Below are 25,753 nucleotides of genomic sequence, written 5' to 3'. Positions count from 1 at the left end.
GCAGGCCCTGTGGAGGTTTGGCAGCCCCACCAGGGCCCAAACAGCCCTGGCTCTGGTGGGGACCAGGCAAATGTCTTTAGGGCCAGGTATCACCAAGCAATTGGTGTTAGCAGAACTCTCTGGGGATCGCAGTGTCCACAGTGAAGTGGGCCAGGGGAGTGACAGAAAAACAGTGAAGGATTTAAGGGGGAGATATGCACAAATGTGCATCGCGGGGGGGGGGGGGGGACGACGACACACTCTACCTGAAGACAGACGAAGTGGATTAATGCAAATTAAACAGAAGAGGTTTATAAAATCTCTGGCAAAAGGGGGCAGCACCCACACGAAGGGTCAGAGGAAGCCCCTCAGCCAATGCACCCACAGCGCTGTTGGTAAAGTTAGGATGTTGCAGTGAAGGCAAAATGGGCTTGTCAAGGGGAGGGGTGAACGGAGATCGCTGGCCACTGCCTGCCTCTGCGTAGTGACCCTGGGCTCCCTCGGTGGCCTCCCATCCAGGGACTAGCCAGGGCTGACCCTACTTAGCCCCCAAGAGCTGCCAAGATCGGGGTAGCCTGAGTAACCCAGGCCAGGCATCCAAAAGTAAAACGCATTATGCACGAGGCGCCCACCGGCCCAATCACAACTGAGCAACTGGCACGGATGGTCTCCGTTTGGACATAGCTGCTCAGCCCCTCCCCTGACTGACACGTAGCCCTCCGCTGTCCTCCTGGCAGGTCGACCGAATTATCCTCTGCGTCTTCTTGGAGACAGACGAAATGATCTACAAGGAGAAGCTGCCTCGGTTCTTCCCCGTCGGTGGGTCCAGACCGCCTCCCTGGGGGCTTCGTCAAGGGGTGGGCGCTCCCGAGCCCTTCGCACGCCCAGAATGCGTGGGGCGTCAGCAGGGTGGGCGGGGGGAAGGGGGTCTTTGTGGGGATTCACTTCTTCTTCCTCTGTTTCCAGCTTGACCACATTTCCCAGTCTCTGCAGGGGGTAAGAGCTTCCCTTCCCCTCGGCTGCTGTGTTTAAAAGGCGGGCGGGGGCATGGGTGTGCTTGGCTGGCACTAATATGCTCGCACTCTCAGCTCACTAATGCTCCAGGCCGGGAGTCCCGGGTCCCCTCCACAGATCAACGAGCGGGTAGGGACCGGATTACGGAGGGTAAAGCAGGGAATCGCATGGCTGCCCAGCTAAGAGGGCGTGCAGAGCCTCAAGAACAGGGAGGGGAGCTGTGGCCCAGCGGCAGAGGACTGGCTGGCTTGGCATCCAGAAGGTCCCAGGTTCAATCCTCGACATTTCCAGTTAGATTCAGTGGAAGGCAATGTGAAAGACCCCTGCCTGAGATCCTGGAACCATCCAAATAGATGGAGCAGCTGTCAGATTCCATATAAGGCAGCTTTGTGTGCTCATGTCTGAGTCTCAGCGGCTGTGGCTCAATGGGAGAACCTCTGCTTGGCACGCTGAAGTTCCCAGGTTCAATCCTTGGCAACTCCAGTTAAAAGGACCAGGCAGTCGGCAAAGGGAAAGCCCTATGCCTGAGTTGGACTGTATTGACTTTGATGGACCCGCAGTCTTATTTTCAGTATAAGGCAGGTTCGTGCAACCTCCAGAGCCCAAGGGTGGTAGCCCTGCCTTGGTGGAGAGCGGAAATTATTTTTGCAAGAAAAAGGATTGCATTGCGGGGGCGGGGGCGGGGGCTGCTTGGCTCATCTAGGGCAAGGGAAGTCAACCTGTGATCCTCCAGATGTCCATGAACTACAATTCCCATGAGCCCCTGCCAGCAAATGCTGGCAGGGGCTCATGGGAAATGTAGTTCATGGACATCTGGAGGACCACAGGTTGACTACCCCTAATCTAGGGCAGCAAGAAGGCAGAAGGGGCTTATGGGGAGCATGAAAAACCACCAGCAGGTGGCCTGAAGAGACTGCAGAGGGCCTAGGGAGGAGACCAGTTAAAAAGTGGGGAGGAGGGTAGGGCTGCTCCCTACAGTCCAAGAGGCTGAGAGTTGGTCCTCTTTCCGCCATAGGAACAAGAGGCTTGTAGGGGGTGGGATGGGGTGATGTTTTCTCCTCCAGTTTATTTTTTTTGGCTGGATATTGAATCACTGTTACATCACCCCCACCACCCCCAGATCCCAGCCCCACCCTCCAACTGCTAGAACGCTGACCTGATCAGTATAGAGGGGAGAGTCCACAGCTTCTGAAGGACCCTGGAGTTGAGTGGGAGGGCAGGGCTGTGGAAAGAGTCCTTGCCCGCCACCGCTGACCCCTGCCCCTTTCCTCCCCCCACAGATGCAAGTGAAGACCTGCAGTCACCCCTCTGAGCTTCCTTCGCTCCGGGCCACTGGCACAGGCATCTCCCGCTTGGGAAGGGCGGGGAGGGGGAGAGACAGAGCCTGCAGCTGTTTTAGGAATAAATCCTGCACCCCCATTCCTATTGCACGCTTTGTAAGATGGGGAGGGCAGGGCAAGGGAAGGGAAAGAAGATGTCAGAAGAGCTGGAGCCAAGCCTGGCAGGAAAATATGGCCGCCGGGAAAATGCACAGGCCCACCTGCCAGCGAGAACCCTCCGTGCCAGAAGGCAGCTTCGGTCCTTGCCTGGGAAGGAATTGGCAGGCACCGCAGGTGTGTTTTCCAACTACAAGGCTGTTTGGGATTTGGGGGGGAGGGGGGAGTATGCAAAGGAGGAGCAAAGCCATTTCTGGTAAGCAGAACCACAAAAGCTGTTTTTTTTGGGGGGGGGGCAGAACAGTAATGCTATAATCAAGCCCAGATCCCGGAAATCACGTTGAATCCCCCTCTTTAGTGGAAAACATCCCGAGACTGTTTCCCAACCACCAAGAACCACCACCCTCCTCCATTAAAAAGAAGAAGAACAAAAGTTGGAGCATGGATTGAGGGCACCAGCAAAATGCATAATACCAGATTTGGCGGCTTCTAGGGCCCTCTGCCCAAGACCACCACCGCCACCACCACCCCAAGGGTCCCAAGTCAAGCAGGGGAGGGGGCAATACAGGCTAGCACAGGAGTGTGTGAGCACACCTCACCAACGGGGAAAAGGCCAGCCACACGCCCCCCCCCCCATCCCAGCTGCCTCCAAGAAGGCTAGTGTTAATTAATTCTCCCATTATCTCTTCAGGGGAATCCAAACAGCAATCCCTTCCCCGTCTCTTCCTCTCTCGCACATACGCACGCACACCCACCGCTCTGCAGAGGCAGCAGCAGCAGGAAGAGACAAGGGTGGAATATGGATCAGCTGAACACCACAGAGGTGTGGGGGAGAAGGGGGAGGCAAGAACAGCGCATGGAGCACAATTAGAGGCACCCACCAAGCTGGAGACGTCGGCCTAAGCGGCAGCATGGTCCATTTGGGCTGGAAGGAAGTCGGAAACAGGCATAGGCGAGAGGGAAAGGGTCTAAGCTGACCTTTTACTCCAACGCCTTGTTGGGGGAGTTGGAATGTCAGCCTGTTCATGCCATCCGTGGTGTCTTCCTGGGCCTACCTGGCCTGTCAATAACAGCCCAAAGCTCCAGCCTCCAACAGTGATCAGTCAGCGGCCTCTTGAGAAGTCAAAGGAGAGAGGCTAGAGAGCGGGAGATCCCCAATGTTCCCTTCCCTTCCCCCCCAGTATACGGGTGTCTGCTGCATCTGAATGTGGAGGTTCCGATTAGCCCTCGTGACCAACAAAGCCTCCAGGAAGTCATCTAAGCGAATACAACATGAGGTATAACAAATTGCGCATAACAAAAATTAAGTTCTTCTTTTGGTGTGGTCTAGATTGGGGGAGAACCGTACAGCTTAGATCTGCACTCAGTTGGTCAAGGCTTCTGAATGCAAGGTTAGGGTCTTGCCAAGAGGCATGTAGGATGTCACACCTGTGCAGCCAGGTCCCTTCATGGGGCTGCCCTGGAAGACAGTCAAGAAGCATCTTCTCCAGACAGACAAGAGAGAGGGCGGCCCACCTCCCCAGCCCCACCTGCAATGAGCCGCTTCATGTTGGGAGAACACGGCCTTGCAAAGTGCTGAGTCAGTAACACTCAAGGCAGCCATTCTGTCCACCAAGGGAACCAAGCCGCGCTTGAACCTCTCTCTCGAGCCATCCAAGTACTAACCATCCCCAGCATGCGTAGCATCTGACATCTGATGAGGTCGGGCCAGCCCGGCCTCAGTCTGGCAACCCAGAAATTCCCACTCTTGTGAGTGAGGTGGGGTGGGGCAGAAAACCACAGCTGAGTAAATGGAAGGCTAATCTCTGCAGACGGGCAATAGCTGGGCAGCAAAAGCCCTATTCAGACCTCTGATTCCCAGGATTTCACCAGGCCCTGGCTTTGTTTCTCCCAAATCACCCTTGAGGACTAGAATCTTGCTCTTTAGGAGCTGCAATGGAACCAGCTGCCAGCTTATAAAATGTATGGCCTGAGACCACCACTGCTTGGTGGTTTCTGTGCCTAGACAGACCACCTTCCTTGGGGCCAGCGGGAGGACAGGATGAAGGGGTGGGGCAGCAGCCCCCAACCTTTCTGAGGTCAGGGACCACCCCAGGAGTGAGAGGAGAGCCGATGGCCCGGGTGCCACGCACATGCACGGCACCTGCACGCAAACGCACACCAGTTGCCACACATGCACGTTTTCGCCACTAGGGGGCAATGCGCATGCACAGCAACTGCATGCATGCGCGTTTGCATCGCCGGCGTGCCAGCAGCCACGCCTGCCTCTTCCCTTCCTTCTCGCTGTGGGGGGGAGGCAGGCGCGGCTGCCGGTGGCCCGGTACCGTGGCCTTCGCGGCCTGGTACCGGTCCGCAAACCAGGGGTTGATGACCTCCGGGGTGGGGGGTGGGGGGAGGATGACAGCCCACCCCTTAAGGCACCAAACAGGCCACCAGGCAAGCACTTCACCGGCATCCCCTTTAATAAAACACAGACGTGTGTGAGTGTAACAACAAAAGGAGGAAAAAAAATATAATAATAAACCAAGTGAGCGAGATGGCAGCAAGAGCGATCACCATTTACAACCACAGACGACGCTGCCTAGCGGGTGGGCAGGGAGACGTGGGCGAGGCGGAGGGAAAGGGGGGCCCCCTCCACGCCGCCTCTATTTATACAGGATGTCGTAGTGTCCCGGTCTGTACAGTAGATACACTTTGGGCTCCGAGCCCTCGGGGAAGACGTGGGGGTTGGTGGCGCCGCCCTCGCCCCGGTCCATGTATTCCACCAGGATGGAGACGTTGAGGGCCTGGGCCAGCGCGATGATGTGGATGTGGTCGCTTTCCTTGCACATGGGCTCCACCTCCTGGGGCAAAAGAGAGGAGACCAAAGAGGGGAGGCACCGTCAGTGTAGCCCACCCCTCGAGAGGGCACTCGGGGGCCCTGAAGCCTCTCTCTCACTCACACACACACACACACACACACACACACACACAATTATTATTATTACTCTCAGCCACTCCAAAACAAAATCTAAAGAAATGCTGCAGATCTACGCTTTAGACGTCACAATAAAGCAAACAGGCTGGATATAAAGTGGCCAGGAACAGAAGAGAATCAATTGCAAGCTTGGGGAAATGAGGCTGTTTTGGCCTGGTGCCTGAAAGGTAGGCGAGGCAATGCTGGACAAGCGGTTTTGAGGGAGGGTGCTCTCTGGGTAAGGTGCAAACACAAAAAAAGGCCCGATCCTCCAGACCATCAACCTGATTTCTGAAGGGGAGAGCGTCAATTGGAGAAGGGCCACTGAAGATGGTCTTCATGGAATCATAAACTTGGAAGGGGCCTCCAGGGTCATCTAGTCCAACCGCCTGCAGAATGCAGGAATTCACAACTACCTGCTTACCCACAATGGCTCCAATGCCATGCCCAAATAATGCCCCCCCCCCAAAAAAAAACAACAGAATCCCTGGCCAGTCTGGCCTAGAGGAAATTTGCTTAAAATGTGCCTACATTCACAGAATCAACATTTCTGAGGGGTGTCTGCTTAAAAACAGACGTTTTTAAGCAGACAGACCCACCACCTCCCAAGGAAGCCAGTTCCACTGAGGAACCGTTCTAAGTTGGGAACTTCTTCCGGATGTTTAGCTGTAAATTCTTTTGAATTAATTTCATCCCACTGCTTCTGGTCCGTCTTCCTGGGGCAACAGAAAACAACTCTGCTCCATCCTCTCTGTGACAGCCCTTCAAGTCCTTGAAGATGGCCATCATATCACCACTTAGCTGTCTTCTTCCCAGGCTAAATCAGCCCAAGTTCTTTGAACCTTTCCTCCTGCGTCTTGGTCTCCAGACCCCTCACCAATTCTGTTGCCTTAATAGACTGGGCAGGTTCAGATGGAAACAGGCCCTTCTTTTAGCTGGCTCCAAAATGCATTAAGCCTTGCAGGTCAAAATCAGCACACGGAGTTCTGGCTAGAAATAGAAGCTGGCGTATTGACTTCAACACTTGCGAGAGAGCGGAAGCCCTGCAATGGATTTCTGAGCCTTTGTCTGCAACTCCTCCCACCGCCTCCAAATTCCCCTGCAGTGGAGGGTGGGATGGAGCCTCAGGTGGGCGTGTCCACAGCTCTGCTTCCCAACTGTGTTCTGCACCAGGGTGCCACTTCTGGGGCTTCTCGAAGCCTGAGGAATGTTTCAGGGGGTTCTCAATTATAAAAAAGTTGCAAAAGGCTGGTCTAGATGACACCGGATGTTCTTTCCAACTCTATGATTCTATCTCTTTAGAGAGGCAGGCGGCCAGGAAGCAGCTTAAGGAGGCATCCAGGCAGCAAGAGAAAAGACTTTTACAGGCAAAAGAGAAAGCGGAAACCAATGGCTTGCCCCTGGCACTAGTTCTGCCTAGTTGTTCTTTTTCAGCAGATAGCACCCATATTTTCCCCACTCGAGGACTAGAAACCTCAGAAATAGAAGGCTGAAAACTAAGGATTCCACATGAAATGTGCAGCCAGGGAGAGTCCCAAAGCAGCATGGATCCTCTGCAGGAAGCAAGAAAAGGACAGGCATCCAGAAGCCTCTTCCTCTCTGGCAGAACAACCCATTCCCCATAACAGATTTCCCTCCCTACTGTCTCCTCCTGCCCCCCCCCCAGCAATTCTCACCTGCTGGCAGAACTCCTTTATGCTGCGCCCCCCCTCAATGAAGTGCTCGAAGAACTTGTTCTCGCGCTGCAGGTACCCGGAGGTGAGCAGTCGCAGGTACACCACCAGGTAATCTGAGGTGCTCTGGTCGTTGAAGGAGGCCAGCAGCTCTGAAACCGTGGTCTGCTTCTCCACTTGCTCTATCAGGTCCATGAACTGCGGGAAAGAGAGAGGGCTGAGGCCAAGCAAGGGGGTCTACCTGACCATGGGGGTGGCTGTGGGGAAGGAGAACCACCAAGGCCACTGCCCTTCTGAAGATGTTCCAAGGTGACAGACCCACATTTTAGTGCTCGAAGGCATCTTAGGGATTCTGACCCAGGGGACTGGGCGAAACCACAAAATGGCTGCTGAAGGAGGTGGAGCCAAACATGAAACCGCCAGGGAGGGAAGCGATGCATCAACTCTTAACAGCAGCTCTATCAAGATTTTGAGCAGCGGCTCCCTTGAGCAGGGGGCTTTCCGAAATGAACAGGCTGTTGAAAAGCATTTTCTTGCCTGCAGACGGCTCATCTTCGGCCGTGCAGGGGGGGCCTTGGTGCTGAGGTGGCAGCTGCTATCTATATTACGATACATAATCATCTGCACAGCCAATCAGATCGACAACGGGGAATCAGAAGCCCTGCTGGGCAAAAGCCTCTCCTAGCCTCTCCAACTTGGGTCCCATGCTGAGCTAGACTCTTCCTCGGGCTCAGTTCTGATGCAGGTGTGGGGGAAGGAAGCTGAGACTGAACCTACCGCAGCCAAGCCCTTTGGTCTCTCTCTCACACACGGAGATGCCTAAACTGCTCCTGCACAGGAGCCTCAAAAGCAGCTAAGGCTCCCCACCCCCCCTTCTCAAAGAGCCTGGACTGTACTTGATCAAGGCAGCATTAAGATATCAGGAGAGCAGAGGAAGAGCAGGGGGCCCACTTCTGCAATGGACGGGACAAGGAGGGCAGCCTGGGCTTAAGCACGGAAAGGAACTGGCAGAGGGCAGCCGGATCGATCAGCAGAACCCCCCTCCTCCTTGGGAGGCAGCTTGCTTTCTGTCAGGCTGCCGTGCCTTGCAGGCTGGACCAGACTATGGGGCTACTTACTCCACCACCCGACAGTTTGGCCACCCCTACTATATATGCTCAAGGTGGGATTCCTGAGGGTATCCCAGATTCCTTATTGCTTTCATAGACTTCATTTAGGGATACAACGGACACTAGATGGAGGGAGGGGGGGGGAGAACTCTGTGGATGCATTCTCCTTCCCCACAGGGCCTGCAAAGGCTGCAGGCTGGAAGCCCCGGGAAGGGAACTCACTGGCAGGGGCAGCTATCATGTGGCAAGGATCTGCAGCCTTGGAGGGAAGTGGAAGGAGGAGGGAAGGGTCAGGGGTGGGGAACAGGAGGTGATTGGAAGAAGACAACGACGAGTTGGTTCTTATATGCCGCTTTCTCTACCCGAAGGAGTCTCAAAGCGGTTTACATTTGCATTCCCTTTCCTCTCCCCACCACAGACACCCTGTGAGGTAGGACAGACTGAGACAGCCCTGATATCACTGCTCAGTCAGAACAGCTTTATCAGTGCCGCGGCGAGCCCAAGTTCACCCAGATGGCTGCATGTGGGGGAGTGCAGAATCGAACCCCGCATGCCAGATAAGAAGTCCGCACTCCTAACCACTACACCAAGCTGGCTCTCTGCTGGACAGACAGGCAAGCCAGTTGGAGGAGGAGGCACTCAGGGGCGGGACAGCCACCCTGAGTGGGTGTTAAGCGTTGAGTGGCACTTAAGCCATGAGACATGCTCCTCCTCCAAGGCCTTGCCAGAAATATATTATGTGGGACAGATGTCTGCTCATTTATTCGCAAGCACACCATTCTTTTTGGTGCAGAGGTGATGCCCCAGTCTCTAAACCACAGGTAAGCAACCTGGGGGTGCCCTACAGGCTTGTATGTTCTTCCACACATCTGTTTCTCTCCCCCACACACACACGGACACTGTGAATAATGTTACATCTGCACCAAGTTCATCGCTCTCAACAGCCAGCTTTAAAACCTAGCTTGAGACCTGCTTCTAACCGTGGTTGAAACCTGAGCTTGAACGCTAACCATAGTTAGCATCCAACTTTCTGCAAATGACAGAGCTAGGAAAGAAAAGGAAGAGGGGCAGAGACTGACCTCTCAACAGGATTCTGCCTCTCTTCCCCACATTTAAGAAACTCTGTCTCCTGCGTCCAGGAGGCCTGGAAGTGGACCACAGGCAGGGGTGGCCAAACTGTGGACTTCATGTGCCCCCTCACAGAGGGCTCATGGGAATTGAAGTCCATGGACGTCCGGTTGAGCCACAGTTTGGGCATCCCTGCATACGGGCTCAAGTGGGGATGTCTAAAGGCAGAGGTAGTCAACCTGTGGTCCTCCATTGTCCATGGACTACAATTCCCATGAGCCCCTGCCAGCATTTGCTTCTGCTCCTCCTTATCCTAGGGTTGCTGAGAGGGGTGGAGAGAAGCAGGCCTTACGGTGTTGTGGAAGTCCTCGATGGTGAATTCCGTGAAGCCTTGTGACACCAGCACATCTTTGCTCTTGGCGGCCACTTCTTTGAAGCTGCATGCAACAAGAGGGACGGCATAACCGATCGTGGCACCAAAGGGTCCCCTGATGCCCTGCACTTTGCTCCAGAGTGCCATGCGGGTCTCAGTCTGGGCCCCAAATGTCCCGGGGGGGGGGGGGGGGGGAGCTCTGCAGCAGCTGGTCTGCAGTGTGCCTGGCTGGCCCAAATCATGGAAACAGCACCAGGTGGGAAGGAAGCGAGACAAGGCTGTAGGCCTCCACTGTCCCAGCACGGTCCCCGGCCACAGCCAGGGGAAGCTGCCAAAGCTGGAACGAGCCAAGGGAAGACAGGCCCAGGCTCTTCCAGCCAGAGGAACACAGCCCCCTAGGAGTTCAGAGACCAGCCAAGACAGGGACAGCAGGAGACAAAGCTCTTTTTAGAGCCCCCCCCCCCCCCCCCAGTGGCCAGCCTTCCTTGAGGGGCGGGACTTTGGAGGCCCAGCACTGTAGCTCCTACATCCATCCCAGCCTGCCTTCAGTTGCACCCCGCTGGGCAGGCTGCAGACACACATGACAGAACCTACCAAGGCCTGCTATGCCGCCACACATTGAAACCCAGTTGGACGACCCGAGCTAAGCCGCTTCCCTGCCCCAAAGCTCTCTCTCTCCCCTTCCCCCTTTCCTCCCCAGTCCATGCCCTACCGTTGCAGTTCCTTGCTGTCCTCCAAGAGAGCCTCGAGATGGGAGAAGCCAAATGCCCGATAGAAGCAGTTGCCGTCCGGCCTCGTCTTCCGGATGTACGAATACTTTTTCAGCAAATCCTGCGCAAGGAAACGGGGGGGATCACAAATCTGTGGTTTGTTCCAATCTGCCTTACGGCAACAGCCTAAGCAAAGACAATGCATTCATTCATGGGAGAAATTTATTCCCGGTTTTGACAGCCGCTTATGAAAAACATGCACAGAAAAGGCAAAATAAGAGAAAGAAAGATAAGTATGTTAAGTATCTGTGTCTCCCTTTAGCTATCTTGGCCGTGCCAATGGGAATGCCCTAAGTGCCACTGCGGAAAAGACCCTGCCTCTGCTCGCAACCCCCACAAACCCCTCACCCGTAAAGAGGGGGATACAACCGTCTACTTCATAACTTGACTGTGTTTGGGAAAGCAACCAGCTCCTGCACCTCCAACCCAATCTATGGTCCTCTCTCCGCCAACATGTGAAGAACCCATTTTGACTCGCCTGATCACAGTTCACAGATTGTCAGGCTGAAGAGCATGCCGAAAAAGGCAACCTAAATGGCTCAAGAGTTGGAACAGTGGAGAAAGATTAAAGAGTTCAGGGCTTTGGGTGGGGATGGGGGGCAACAGAACACTAAAAAGTCTCATATGGAGTGAAGTGAGGGAGCTTTTCCTTCCCTGCACAAGGCATCGCCAACACAAAACAGAATACTACTCGGATGGTTTTATGAAGGGGTCAAACAATTCCAGGCAGGGCACGGCCTGGCCAAGATAGCTAAAGGGAGGCACCACCTTCCGAGAATCATATGAGGAGGACTGGAAAGTGGGGAGGGATGGATCCCTGACGTGTCCAGCTGAGAAGCTTCCCTGGGCCTTCTGTCTGGCCACACCTGGAAACGGGACATTGCAGTTGCTTATTGCACCCCCCCCCCAGCAATGCTTTTCTTATATTCTTTGGAAGTTTCTTTCCAAAGGCCACCCATGCACCACTCACAAATTCGGGGGTTGGGGTGGGTGAGGGATCTCGCTTGGCAGGTCTGGGCCCGCCTGTCAGAAGCACTTCCCAAGCAGCTGCCCACACTGCTCTCATGCCCCTGGGCAAGAACACAGAGCTGGGCATGCAAGCGGCCTCCCATCGCACTTACCTTGATCTTCTGTTGATAGATATGGTCATCGTCTGCGTATTCTTTATACAGGACTGACAGCTCCATCCTTTCTGAAACTAGCGGGTTCTGGACGGCGATCTGCAAAGTGTAATGTGCAAAAAATGGGAGATAAGAGGTGATTTGATAGACATCTTCAAGGACTCGAAGGGCTGTCATATGATAGAGCATTGCTGTTTTCTGTTGCCCCAGAAGGTCAGACCAGAACCAATGGGATAATTCCAAAGAACTTTCAGCTAAACGCCTGGGAGAGGTTCCTGACAATTAGAGCAGTTCCTCATTGGAACAAGCTTCCTCGGGAGGTGGAGGGCTCTCCTACCTTGGAAGTTTTGAAGAAGAGGCTAGATAGCCATCTGACAGAAATGCTGAATCTGTTAACATAGGCAGATTCTGAGTAGGTGGGCTTGGCTCTTCTGGCCCTTTCTTCCATGCCCAGGGAAATGCCCACCACCACTATGGGGATTCTAGTGTTTTTTGGGGGGAGGCATCATCTGGGCATAGAATTGGGGTCACTGCAGGTGGGCAGTTAGTTGTGAATTTCCTGCATTCTGCAAAGGATTGCACTGGATGACCCCAGAAGTCCCCTCCAACTGTATGATTCTGTGCAGAAAAGGGGACAAGGCTTTGCATGCAGATGGTCTTGGGTTCAGTCCCTGGCATCTCCACATTTCAGGTAGGAGTTGTGGGAAAAAGATCTTTCGCTGCCCCTGACCCTGGAGAGCTACTGCCAGTCAAAGGAGACAACACCAAACTAGAAGGCCCGATTTGGTACAATTCAACAGAAGGGGGCATTGAAGAACTGTCTTCCCTGCTGCTGCTGCTGCTCTTTTTTGACAGATTGCACCAGCCCACTCTCATTCACCCGGAGCCACTCTATTTATACAGAGAGTTAGAGGCACATTTCATAAGGAATTGCAAGAAACCACCAGCCCCTTACATCCCCTTCACACTGGCAGGCTTGCCACCTGGCGACCCTCCACCCCCATCCCCCCCAAAGCAACGGATTGCTTGAATGCAGAGTCGATAAAGACAATAATGGGGATAAATTAAACCAGATTTTTTAAAAATGGACTGTTAAAATGTAAAAATAACTGTATCCTCAAACTTGGTTTAAAATAAGATGGGAATATAAGCCCCCATTCATTTGTTTCCTTAACTGAGCCCACACCCCCACGCCCCCCAAGAAAAGTATACAGGTAAAAACCCTCTATATAAAAATGAAACCAGAGATGTGTGACTTTGTAGAATCAGACATTATTAACACCACATGTAAGTTTTTGAAAGGTGATCAGAGGAGGGCAAGGAAAGGCTGGCAGCAGAGGAGGAATCCACAGTAATGGGTTTAAACTACATGTAGATTGCCTAGGTATCAAGAAAAAACATTCAGTCAGAGTAGTTCAGCAGTGGAATGGGCTGCCTAAGTGGGGGGTGAGCTCCCCCTCACTGGCAGTCTTCAAGCAGCAGCTGGACAGAAACTTATCCTGGATGCTTTAGGATGATCCTACCTTGAGTAAGGGGCTAGACTAGATGGCCTGTATGACCCCTCCAATAGGCCACTGGCTCAAAGGTATTGGAGCATGTTAGTCAAAGACCATGTTAGTCAAAGACCATGTTAGACCTTTGACTAACATTCCCCGATACCTTTAAGCCAATAGCCTATTGATATTATTAAAATACTAATATAAGGACTAACTTTCACTATTGTTACAACAATCTTATATTGGAGGACTCAACCATGGAAGAAAAGATATTGAAAACAGAAAATATCTAGATAAACACTAATGTAGATGAGAAGCTTCAATCAGTGACTCCTTGTCCTTAAACTGGAACACAACCCCCACAAAAAACAGAGGCCGCGGACCAAGCCTCCCTCTTCCCAGTGCTCACCTCTTGCTGAATTCGGTCCTGCTGGGCCATTATGGCTTCATCGTAGGCCAAGCAATTCACCCCTGAGAAAGAGAAGGAGAGGAAGCCAGGTGAGTCCAGGAGCTCTTCACACCCATTTCGGCCTTGGCAGGGCGACAAAGGTTAAGAGAAGGCTTGCTCTTCTAAAGTTACAACTGAACACAAACGCTGGCAGGGGCTCATAGGAATTGTAGTCCATGGACATCTGGAGGACCACAGGTTGACTTCCTGCGCCTTAGACCAAATTTAAAACATTTTCTTATCTCCTTTTTACAAAACATACAAAAAACATCACAGTACAGGATCCAGCCCAGCTAATTGTTTTCTGACACAAAATATGTAGGACCCTTCTGATTCCAGACACATTTTCCCAACACTAAAGCCTCAAACACCAAAGAAGAGCCTTTTCTAATCCTAAAATTGTACCTTTCAGAATGCACATGAACATTCAGACTAGGAAGCTGAAATGCACCTGTGATCGTTCCAAAGGTGGGGAAGCTCCTTAAAGACATGTTTAAAGACATAAGACTGGAATAATTTTGTCTGTCTTTCTAGGGGGCCACTGTGTGTGCGGGTGCGGGTTAAGTGCCATTCAGTCACTAATGGATGGGGGATATGCTTCTAGGTAACACTGTGTGTGAACGAGACCTTGGGGTACTTGTGGATTGTAAACTAAACATGAGCAGGCAGTGTGATGCAGCAGTAAAAAAGGTGAATGCCATTTTGGGCTGTATCAAAAAGGGCACCACATCAAAATCACAAGATGTCATAGTCCCAAAAGGAGGTTGAGAGGGGACATGATAGCCCTCTTTAAGTATTTGAAAGGTTGTCACTTAGAGGAGGGCAGGATGCTGTTTCTGTTGGCTGCAGAGGAGAGGACACGCAGTAATGGGTTTAAACTTCAAGTACAGGTATATAGGCTAGATATCAGGAAAAAGGTTTTCATAGTCAGAGTAGTTCAGCAGTGGAATAGGCTGCCTAAGGAGGTGGTGAGCTCCCCCTCACTGGCAGTCTTCAAGCAAAGGTTGGATACACACTTTTCTTGGATGCTTAGGGCTGATCCTGCGTTGAGCAGGGGGTTGGACTAGATGGCCTGTATGGCCCCTTCCAACTCTATGATTCTATGGCTTACAGTGACCCTGTCTTCCAAAACGGCCTACCCTTAACAGTCATGCTCAGATCCTGCAGACTGTGGGCCATGGTTCTCTGGAGTCAATCCATCTTTTCCTGCCACCTTCCATTTCCAAAGTATGATAGCCTCTGTCTGGTCATTTTAGCGTCTAGGGAGAGTTCAGGCTGGGTCTGATAAGATGCCACCAGGCTCCTGTTTAATTTTATGCTGATAAATGTCACATTCTTTCTCACAGCCAGCGTGACACCGTGGTTTAGAGTGGGAGCTTCTAATTTGGAGAGCCATGTTTGATTCCCCGCTCCTCCGCATTCAGCCAGCTGGCATTCAGCTAATCACAGAGCTGTTCTCACAGACCAGTCCTGTTAGAGCTCTCTCAGCCTCACCAGCTGCACCTCACAGAGTGCCTGTTGTGGGGAGAGGTAGGAAAGGCGATTTTAGGCCGTTTTGAGAGTCCTTTGGGTAGTGAAAAGCAGGGTATAAAAATCAACTCTTCTTCTTCCTTCCTCCAAGGCAGTGGTCCCCAACCTTTGTCTCACTGGGCCCGGGGGGGGGGTTGTCTTTTGCCAAGGGACATCGCCACCACCACCTGAGCCCCTGATCCACCTGCTTTCTTGCCAGCGCCCCTGACTTCCCACTGTGGGAGCTGCCAACAGCTGCGCAGTGCCACGCTGAAGGGGAGCCCCAGCCATGACGGCCACTGGAGAGCACCAAAGGTGAGCCGGCGACAGTGTGTAAGGTCAGCCCCTGAGGCAGCTGCCGGGGAGGAGGACAAGAAGGAGCTGCGGCCCAGTACCGACTGATCCACGGACCGGGACCGGTCCCCGGACCGGGAGTTGGGGACCACTGCTCCAAGGGGACTCAGTAGGGCACTTGTGGATCACCCTTTTCACAAGTCAACTCCTTCCCCTAAGGACAGCCAGCTTGGTGTAGTGGTTAGGAGTGTCGACTTCTAATCTGGCATGCCAGGTTCGATTCTGCACTCCCCCACATGCAGCCAGCTGGGTGACCTTGGGCTCATCACAGCACTGATAAAGCTGTTCTGACCGAGCAGTAATCTCAAGACTCTCTCAGCCTCACCCACCTCACAGGGTGTCCGTTGTGGGGAGAGGAAAGGGAAGGTGAATGTAAGCCGCTTTGAGACTCCTTCGGGTAGAGGAAAAGCGGCATATAAGAACCAACTCTTCTTATGAACCTACCCACTGAGGGATGCTTAGGCTGATGCTAGGTCGATGGCTGCTCAATGAGAACATGAGAAGAGTCCTGCTGGATCAGACCAATGGTCCCTCTAGACCAGCGTTGGTACTTTTTCTATTGTGAGACCTGCCCATCGATTCCTGCTCTTAGCTTCCTGTCATTTAACCAGAACAAACTGACTCCAGTGGTACCTTGAAGACCAACCCAGTTTCATTCAAGGTATAAACTGTTGTGCGCATGCACACTTCTTTGGATATATTGAAATGGAACTCCCCAGGCCGTTCATATAGGTAAGCAGTAAATTAGCATACAGCATCATGAGGATCTTTAACAGATGCAACGACCAAAAAGGAATAACAAGCTTAGTTTATATGGTCACCATTTATTTGTATTTAATTCCAGAGGAAAATATAGAGAAGCAAATAAACACATCAAAACTGGAGACTGATGTCTTAACTGTACCCTCCTTAATTCTGGGAGGCTAGGAGTGATCAACCTGTTGTTACGCACCATTTATCTCCTCTCAAGCATGGAGGTAACGAACAACATGCTTTTCTTTAAGGTGGGGTTTTTGGTTGTGCAATGTAAGGTTTCCTCTGCCGCTAGACCACAGAAACACATTCCAATCTACCATTCCGAATGACTTTACATTCTACTATTCAATGCATTACATTTACAATCACTATTCCAATCTACTAATCCAAATAAGAAACACAATTAAAGAAATAAAATAAAGCCAACGTATGGCTCTTGGTAAGAATGCAGATGTAAGACTGAATGAGATTAGCATTTGTAGTGAGATAAGAAACAAATATCCCTGTTAAATTCGGGGGGGGGGGGGTTGTTCTGAATGTGTAATTCAGCAATTTCCCTTTCCAGTCTGTCCCTGAAGATCCTTTGCAATAAAGCAGCTACTTTGAAGTCACCCACGGAATGCCCTGGAAGGCTGAAGGGATTTCCTACAGGTCTCGAGATTCTTATTGTCAGATATGTGACCATTTATCCTTTGACAGAGGGCCTGTTTGCCCTATGTAGAGAATGGAAGGGCATGGTTGGCATTCAATGGAATACACAACAGAAAAAGTTGGTTTTATACCCCGCTTTTCACTGCCCAAAGGAGTCTCAAAGCAGCTTACAATTGCTTTCCCTTCTTCTCCCCACAACAGACACCCGGCGAGGTAGGTGAGACTGAGAGAGACCTGATGTTACTGTGAAATAAGTGGGGTTGAGAGAGCTATAACAGCACTGCTGTGAGAACAGCACTATCAGGGCTGTGGGGAACCCAGCCGGCTGTATGTGGAGGAGCGGGAAATCAAGCCTGGCTCATCAGGTTAGAAGCTGCCGCTCTTAATCACGACACCACGCTGACTCTCCAAGGGCACCCTTTGTTGATTTTCAAGGTGCCACAGAACTCAAATCCTATGCTGATGCTTCAGACCAACACAGCCACCCACGAGAGTCTGTCATTTAATCCGTTTTCAATCCATAAGGGAACCCGTCCTCTTATCCCATGACTGCTAAATTTAGCCAGGTTTTGGTGAGGTACCTTTTTGAAAGTCCACGTATATAGATCAATAAGCTCACAGCAGACAAAGGGTTCAAGCCCAAGTCTCCTGGCCCTAATCCCAAAGCCCCCCCTGGCTGATTTCCAGCCCCCGCCCCCGATCCCAGCACACACCCACAAAGCCTGCACGGAATTCTCCTGCTCTGCCTCACTGCCAGGCACCAAATGCTCCCTCTCGCATCATCTGCTCGGAGCGGCTGCCAGCACTGCAGAGGGCCGAGAAAGAGGCCTGGGACCGCTCTGTGCCGTACATCATTAACAGAGAGACATCCCGACTGCAGAGAGGCAGAAGCAACCGCTTGTGATCCCCACTGCTGGGCCGGAGATGGCACATCGCCCCTCACTCCTAAACAACACGAGAGCAGTGGTATCGGGCAGCCTCCCCTCCAAGCAGTGCCCCCAGCCCAGACCTACCGCCAAAGGGCCCTCTGAGGGACATAGAGCCACAGGACAGCAAAGCCTGTGTGTGTCTGATTAAGCTCTTGATGCTATAATTCCAGGGATCAGGGTTGCCAGCCTCCAGGCGGAGCCTGGGGATCTCCCAGAATTACAGGTCATATCGACACTACAAAGATCAATTCTCCTAGAGCTTAGATCCTTTGGAGCAGGGATGGCCAAACGTGACTCTCTAGATGTCCATGGACTACAATTACCATGAGCCCCTGCCAACTGGTCATGCTGGCAGGGGTTTGTGGTAATTGTAGTCTATGGACATCTGGAGAGTTGCAGGTTGGCCGCCCCTGCTTTGGAGGGTGAACTCTATAACAATATGAAGAAGAGGTGGTTCTTATATGCCGCTTTTCTCTACCCGAAGGAGTCTTAAAGTGGCTTACAATCTCCCTTACCTCTCCCCACATCCTCTGAGGGAGGTGAGGCTAAGAGAGCCCTGATATTACTGATTAGTCAGAACAGCTTTATCAGTGCTGTGGCATGCCCAAGGAATAAAACCCAGCTAGGCAGATTAGAATTTCTTGCTCCTAACCACCAAGCTTGCTCTCCACTTAGATCCTTGTTCCCCCAGGCTCTGCTCCCAAATCTACAGGACTTTCCCAACCTTAAACTGACAATCCGACCCCCCACCAATAGCCAAGACGACTTGGAAATCTGACCTAGGAAGAAGAAGAAGAGTTGGTTCTTATTTGCCGCTTTTCTCTACCAGGAGGAGCCTCAAAGCAGCTTACAGTCGCCTTCCCTTTCCTCTCCCCACAACAGACATCCTGTGAGGTGGGTGAGGCTGAGAGAACCCTGAGATTCCTGCTTGGTCAGAACAGTCCAAGCTGGCTGCAAGTGGGGAAGCAGGGAATCAAACCTGGCTCACTGGATTAGAAGTCTGCACTCCTAACCACTAGACCAAGATGGCTCTGGGAAAGAGGCTCCTGTTACTCATGGGACACCAGGAACTTCAGTGCCCCAAAAGAAAGAATCTAGATTCAGGGCCTCCTCTAATTTCTTCCCCCACCGCTAGGGGAAAGAAGACTCTAGTTTGAGCCACAATAGAAAAACAGAAGCCCCATGCCGGGAACATCCATGCTACAAACTTCTCAGATTGACATGGTTTCCTTCCCCCTGGCTTCCCGTATAGAACCCTGCAAGGTGTTCTCTTAGAGAAGGTGATGAAAATTCCATTCTAGATCTTTAGCCGCCTCTTGAAAATGTGAGGCGAAAGAGTTTCACTTGCTTGATGCAGAAATCATGCAGCTAGAATCATAGAATCATTGTTGTTGTTCTTAGGTGCGAAGTCGTGTCCGACCCATCGCGACCCCATGGACAATGATCCTCAAGGCCTTCCTGTCCTCTACCATTCCCCGGAGTCCATAGAATCATAGAGCTGGAAGGGATCTCCTGGGTCATCTAGTCCAACCCCCTGCACTATGCAGGACACTCACATCCCTATCGCTCATCCACTGTAACCTGCCACCCCCTTGAACTTTCCCAGAATCAGCCTCTCTGTCAAGATGGCTATCCAGCCTCTGTTTAAAAATTTCCAAAGATGGAGAACCCCATATTTGAGCTTGCTTACTAGCTCAGGAACAGAGCTACTGGCTGCTGATAACAATCCCCAGCCTCTCACTTTGCAGGAAAATATAAGGCAGCAATCAAATTTTATAAATATCAAGAGCTTAAGTAAAAAGGGTCAAGACCACAGTAATCACTGAGAAGGAGAGCCCCAGGTTGCAGCAACCTTCACAGTCAGCGCCTGAGGAAGCACCAGTCAGAATCTACAGCAGGGGTCCTCAACAGAGGGCCCATTGAAGCCCATCCACACCTTCAGTGGTGCCCACCGACTGCTTTTCAAAATCAGGTGTGGTCAGGTGAGGTTTTTGCCCAGCAAGGCTTCTTATTGATCAATGCAGATTTCATCAGCTGCACAGGTTTTTAAAATGTTGCTTTGGCAACAGCTACCACCACAACACAAGGCTCTTCACTGTGTGCCTGAAGGTCAGCCAGGGCAGCCCCATCACGCTGCGCCAGAATCCCAAAAGGGCCCGCAGGCTCAAAACGGTCAGGGACCCCTGATCTGCAGCCAGCCAGTCCACAGGGAGTCCACCAGTGGGTCTCACCTGCAGAATGGGATGGGAGACCTTGAAGGATTTGTAAAAAGATACTGGATTGCCTCAGGGCAGAGGACAACACGGCAAGTTGAAAGGTTACTTAGAGGAGGGCAGGGAAAGGTTCCTGTTGGCAGCAGAACAGGCTTTCTCAGCCAGGGTTTTGAGAAGCCCTGGGGTTTCTTAACAGCCCTGGAAGGCTTTCCAGAATGGCTGGGAGTTAATGTTTTAGACAATTTTTAGAAAACTTGGTTCTTATATGCCGCTTTTCTCTACCTGAAGGAATCTCAAAAGCGGCTTACGTTCACCTTCCCTTTCCTCTCCCCACAACAGACACCCTGTGAGGGAGGAGAGGCTGAGAGAGCCCTGATATCACTGCTCAGTCAGAACAGCTGGCTGTGTGTGGAGGAGCGGGAATCAAACCCAGCTGCCAGACTGGAAGCCGCTAACAACTACACCAAGCTTTTAACAAATTTGTTAAACATTTCTTGGGTGATATCACCATATGTGGTCATCTTGATCCACACCCCCCCCCCAAATTGGGCCTGGAGGAGGTGGGAAGAGGAGACATGTATACAGCTTTGCTTCCCAACCATATTCTGCACAATCATGCCACTTCTGGTTTCTGGAGGCCCAAAGATTGTTTCAGGGGTTTCTCAAGGGTAGTAATATTGAGAAAGGCTGCAGCAGAGGAGAGGACCTGCAGTGATGGGCTTAAAGTATGTGTAGAACAATATCAGCTAAGTATCAAGGGGGTGGAATCACAGTCAGAATAGTTCAGTAGAGAAACTGGCTCCCTAAGGAGGTGGTGAGCTCTCCCTCACTGGCAGTTTTCAAGCAGCAGCTGGTCAGATACTCATCCCAGATGCTTTAGGCTGATCCTGCCTTGAGCAAGGACTAGATGGCCCCTTCCAACTCTATGGTTCTAGATTCAAAGACCCATGGGGCTGCTATGGTTTGGGACCACCCAGATTCCCCATAACCTCCGTGTCCTAAGTGTCTCTTAGTTCAAGATATTATTACCCTCCATCCTTAACTAAAAATGTATACCCAAGCTGGCTTGCAAAAGACTGGCCCAGCATTAAAGAAACCAGCAAAAGAAAACAGCAAAAAAACTCTTTGTTTAAAATGATAACAATAGACTATTACTGTACATATAAAACCCAGGGCAGTTGACCTAACAACCACAAATAATCATAAGGACTAAGGGCCATAGTAGTTGCATCAGAGTAGCGACATTACTGATGAGGCGGTGGGAAGGACCGGAATACTGACAATAGAAGCAAATCCAGACAGCCAAATCGAGTAAGCCTAAAACCATATCAGCCAATCACAAAATGCATTAGCACAGGGGTAGTCAACCGGTGGTCCTCCAGATGTCCATGGACTACAATTCCCATAAGCCCCTGGCAGCGTTCGCTGGCTAAGGGGACACAGGAAGGGTAAAGTGAAGCTGAGGTGCCACCACAGAGAAAGCTCTATCCCTGCCTCATGATGCGTTTATCGTATGGCATGAGCAGTGTAGCCAAACGATCTGAGGATTGTCTGGAAGCCAGGCAAGAGACATTCATAGGGGGTTTTTCGACCTCATTTCTGAAGGCAAGGAGATTGCAGAGAGTGCAGATCTTAGCTGCTGGACAGCTTCACACAGCAACATGCAGGCCTGGCCCAAGTCTGCGTAAGGCTTTAAGGGTAAGAATCAGCCGTCTGAATTATGCCAGCATACAAATGAATAGCCAATCAAAGGTATCCCCTGTGCAAGCACCAAGTCATGTCTGACCCTGGGGGTGACACCCTCTAGCGTTTTTATGGCAGACTCAATACGGGGTGGTTTGCCAGTGCCTTCCCCAGTCATTACCGTTTACCCCCCAGCAAGCTGGGTACTCATTTTACCAACCTCAGAAAGATGGAAGGCTGAGTCAACCTCGAGCCAGCTGCTGGGATCGAACTCCCAGCCTCCTGGTCAGAGCTTCAGACAGCATGTCGGCTGCCTTACCACCCTGCATCACAAGAGGCTCATTTCAAACTCGTTACCAGTGCAATACTAAGCACTGCACCAGACTGTACTATTGCAGCCATATTTTGACTTTCCAAACTGTTTCAGAGCAGGCGGTGGTAATCTAATCAGGCTGTGATCAGAGCATAGCTAATAAGATCCCCTTTCTGCTACCGGGCACCTCATGGGTTGAGTCCCTCTTTTTTAGCCCCTCTGGGCCGTTACAAGGATCCAGTGAGGAAGGGACAACCAACTAAAATAGGTTAAAGGCATTACATGCCACAGTATTCCCCCCCCCGACGAGAATACTTTGCCACATTATATAGGAATGCACATACACAATCTGTGTCTAGTGCAAAGGGATTATGCATGCTTGACACTACACATGGGGATGTCACACTCCAGAGGCAACAGGACATTCATGACCCAGGGACAAGACGGGAAATCCCTTCCCCTAGAGAAATGGCAGGGTGAAAGATGCACATGGCCCTAAAAGACCATTCTGGGGACTGCTTATCTAGGATATTATCCATTTACGTATCTGTCCCACCTTTTCCCAAGTAGTTCAGGAAGCGCAAGTGAATCTCATTTTATCCTCTAATAATCACCCTGTGAGCTAGGCTGGGCTGAGACCATGCAACTGGCCCAAGATCTCTCACAAGAGTTTCTTGGCAGAGTGGGAAGTTGACCTTGGGTCTTTCCAGACTGTTGAGTGGAATGAGGAAAAGCAACAGCAGAGTTTGGAGGACTTTTAAGGAGGGGTGGGGTCCTTAAAGAGGAGGGATCAATGTGGGTTCCATCCTTCGAGTTTGGAAATGCAAGATTTATGCTGTAAACTGAAGAAACGAGGAAAGAAAGATGGGGGCTCATCTTTTTTGAGAGATCTGTACACCACAAAATGCTTCCAAGGCTCTCACATACAAATTCCAGAGGTGAAGCTTTTCCTGTCATCAGAAGAGCCCTGCTGGGTCAGACCAGTGAGGGTCTCTCTAGTCCACCATCCTGCCTCACACACTGGCCAACTGGGAAGAGGAAGGTAGTGTGGCTGTAAGCCACTTTGCAACTCCTTAAGGTAGAGAAAAACAGGGTATAAAAACCTACTTTCCTTCTTCTACCCCTGGAGGCTACTTGCCCTCGGAATCAGGAAGGCTGAGCAGATGGGAAATGAAAGTAGGAAAAGTGCTCAAAACCAGTTGGCCAACTTCATGTTTTAAACCTCAAACTGTGGCAGCAGACAAGAGGCTCTAAGCCATGGTTTGCCTGCAGTATGTCTGAACCATGGCTTGGCCTGATACCTGAAAGAACTGGGGGAAAGACAGCCTCCTTTTAAATTACTCTGTGATAAGGCTGCTGAAAGTATAGGAAAGAGGGTGGGGGGATACCATCCTACTATTGGTTTTTACTTTTGGGGTTGGGACCAATAAGTGAGTCACACCCTGACATGAGAGTGGATCCTCCACTTGCATCAGTTCCATTTCAGGTAGTTTTGTTTTTGTTTTTAAAGTGAAAGTAAAAGAGGGCAGGACTCCTGTAATGAAAGACTATCATTCAGGGCAGTTTTTGACAAGCCTTTTGAACAAGGAGCATCTCCCAAGTGCCATTTTCACTAGTAAGCAAGAAAAGGGAGAGTTTTTATATATTTTTAAAGAAATTAAAAGTGGATAGTATTTTGCAGGCTGCTGTTACAAAGAACAGAACAGGCTGAAAGCTACCATCGCAATCTACTCCACCCATTAGCATTTAAAGGTAAAGGTATCCCCTGTGCAAGCACCGAGTCATGTCTGACCCTTGGGGTGACGCCCTCTAGCGTTTTCATGGCAGACTCAATACGGGGTGGTTTGCCAGTGCCTTCCCCAGTCATTACCGTTTTCCCCCCAGCAGCAAGCTGGGTACTCATTTTACCAACCTCGGAAGGATGGAAGGCTGAGTCAACCTTGAGCCGGCTGCTGGGATCGAACTCCCAGCCTCACGGGCAAAGCTTTCAGGCGGCTGCCTTACCACTCTGCGCCACAAGAGGCTCTTACATTAGCATTTAGCCCTTCTCAAAAATGTTCTTTTCCCAAGATGACATTGCTTTAACCCCTTAGTCCTCACCCTCAACTGCAGCCAAACATAAGCAAATGCACTCTTAAGGAGCAGCCAAGGCTCAGCGACAAGAGCACGTGTGTTGCAGGTAGAAAATCCTAGCTTCAGTCCTCAGCATCTCATGTAGCTGAGCAGAGAAAGACTGTCCCTGAAGAGCGCCTGCCTGTCAGCTTAGCATGGGTCTGAATGGGGTGATGGTTTGCTGCATCTTCCTTTGCTCACCTGTACCTAGGCTTGCTAGCTCCAGGTTGGGATATCCCTGGAGACTCAGGGCTGGCACCTAAGGAGAGCAGTGGAAGGGGCTTCAGCAGGCTATAACACTGAAATGTCCATGGTCCAAAGCAGTCATTTTCTCCAGGAGAACTAATCAGTGATCAGTGGTAATTCTAGGGGATTTCTGCCCCCAATGGGTGGCTGGCAACCGTACCTGTGCCCCACTAACCATGAATGACTCTGTGCCCTGACTCTGCTGCTATTTCCATGTCAAGACTTGGACTGTAAGCTCCTCAGAAGCAGGGACCTCTTAGTAATAAAGTGCTCTTGAAAAGGTTTTAGTTGCCCTGTAAGAGAAGCCAAGATGAAACAGATCCAAAGAACAGGAACTTTTCTTGAAGATTCTCCTAATTAGTCTTCCTCTAAGATAATCTTAGCTGTAGAGGGGCTGCCAGCTGTGGCTTGGGAATGCCTAGAGATGTGCAGCGGCCCCCGCGAAAGGGAGGGACCTCTGTGGGGATATGATGGCACAGGAACTGTAGCCTGCAGATCGGCTGCAAAACTGCGGGCACCCCAGGCCTCATCTGGACACGGGTCACGCTAGCTGCTGACCTGGGCTGGGTGCCATCTCCCGTCTCCTCAGTAAGGCTGAGAGAGAGCAGCCCAAGGTCACCCAGGCAATGGCTGGGGTGGGCAGGGACGACGACCCAGGTCTGGCCCAGCCCCACGCCCACGCCCCGACCCCTGGGGCCCTCTGCGACTGGAAGGGCCCCTTCCGCCCAGGAACCGGGCCCCTCTCAAGGCTGACTCTTAAAGCGAGGCCTGAAAGGAAGGGGGGGGTCACTTCTTCAGGGGTTCCCCCGGGAGAGGAGGGCATTTCCATGGAAACCGGGGGAGGGGCAGCCTGGCCTTGGGCGCCTGCGTCCTAAGGGCGGGGAGGTGGGGGGGGTGGAATGGAGAGCAAGGGCGCCGTTGCCATGGCGAGAGGGGCCGCCCGGCACTGCGAGGGGCGGGGGTCACGGTTGCCAGGGAGACCGTGAGGCCGTGCCAGAAGGGCACCAGGGGGTCTCCTGGCCATGCAGGCAGGGACGGGGGTCGGTGGAACGTGGGGGGGGCCTTTCCACAGAACGCTGAGCGCCTGGCCGGAAGCGGGTGTTGCCATGGAGACAGGAGAAGAAGCCCCCCCACACTCATACCAACGCACCCCGAGCCTTCACCCCATCGTTACCATCGGTGTCTCCTCCGAGGGGCTCGGGCTGCTGCTGAGGCTCTTCCGCCGCCATCTTCACGCTGCAACCCCTCTAGGAAGCGCTTCCTGGTCAGAGCCAGGCGCACCGGAAGCACTTTTCTCTTCCTCTCTCTCTCTCTCTCTCTCTCTCTCTCCCCCTAGCAACCGGACCCTAGCAACCGCCCGTTCCCTTAGCAACGCCCCCTCCCCCATGCGCGCACGCGGAGGTATGATGATGTAACGCAGGGCGGGAAGACCTCCGAGCCTCCCTTCTAAAGGGAGCGAAAGCTGGGGTCCCTGACGTCATGGTAGCTGTTGTGACGACATGGGCTGTGACGTCACCTCGTTTATGCGTGCCTCCGCAAAACAC

The 25,753-nt window shown here is 51.9% G+C and overlaps 2 protein-coding genes across 7 annotated transcripts in view; one reads left to right on the top strand and one right to left on the bottom strand.

Moving 5' to 3' along the window:
• The window catches only part of MACROD1 (mono-ADP ribosylhydrolase 1), a 474,182-nt gene extending 471,751 nt beyond the window's left edge, over positions 1–2,431 (top strand). For 3 of the 4 annotated variants that reach the window (XM_077324166.1, XM_077324156.1, XM_077324140.1), the window contains 2 exons: positions 717–798; positions 2,274–2,431. In XM_077324166.1, the coding sequence (XP_077180281.1) occupies positions 717–798; positions 2,274–2,305 (114 nt within the window). In that variant the 3' untranslated portion in view covers positions 2,306–2,431. Of the gene's footprint in view, positions 1–716; positions 799–945; positions 976–2,273 lie in introns of all 4 variants that reach the window. The other variant, XM_077324148.1, reaches the window with a different exon arrangement.
• A 2,442-nt stretch (positions 2,432–4,873) lies between these two features.
• Positions 4,874–25,540, bottom strand: OTUB1 (OTU deubiquitinase, ubiquitin aldehyde binding 1). Of its 3 annotated transcripts, none has more exons than XM_077323830.1 (7): positions 25,384–25,540; positions 13,405–13,466; positions 11,500–11,598; positions 10,321–10,439; positions 9,588–9,672; positions 7,062–7,256; positions 4,874–5,272 (listed from the first exon to the last, which is right to left on the bottom strand). In XM_077323830.1, the coding sequence occupies exons 1-7, from the start codon at positions 25,436–25,438 to the stop codon at positions 5,075–5,077; spliced, it is 813 nt and encodes a 270-aa protein (XP_077179945.1). In that variant the 5' UTR covers positions 25,439–25,540; the 3' UTR covers positions 4,874–5,074. The 3 variants fall into 3 exon arrangements, with proteins under 3 accessions (XP_077179945.1, XP_077179934.1, XP_077179955.1); XM_077323819.1 differs by having other exon boundaries at positions 25,360–25,537; XM_077323840.1 differs by lacking the exon at positions 25,384–25,540 and adding an exon at positions 25,352–25,370.
• Between the last annotated feature and the right edge of the window lie 213 nt (positions 25,541–25,753).

The sequence above is a fragment of the Paroedura picta genome, chromosome 1, assembly GCF_049243985.1.
Source record: "Paroedura picta isolate Pp20150507F chromosome 1, Ppicta_v3.0, whole genome shotgun sequence".
In the NCBI taxonomy this organism is placed as follows: domain Eukaryota; kingdom Metazoa; phylum Chordata; class Lepidosauria; order Squamata; family Gekkonidae; genus Paroedura; species Paroedura picta.
The sequence above is the reverse complement of the archived record's forward strand: the minus strand, read 5'-3'. Positions and strand labels throughout refer to the sequence as shown.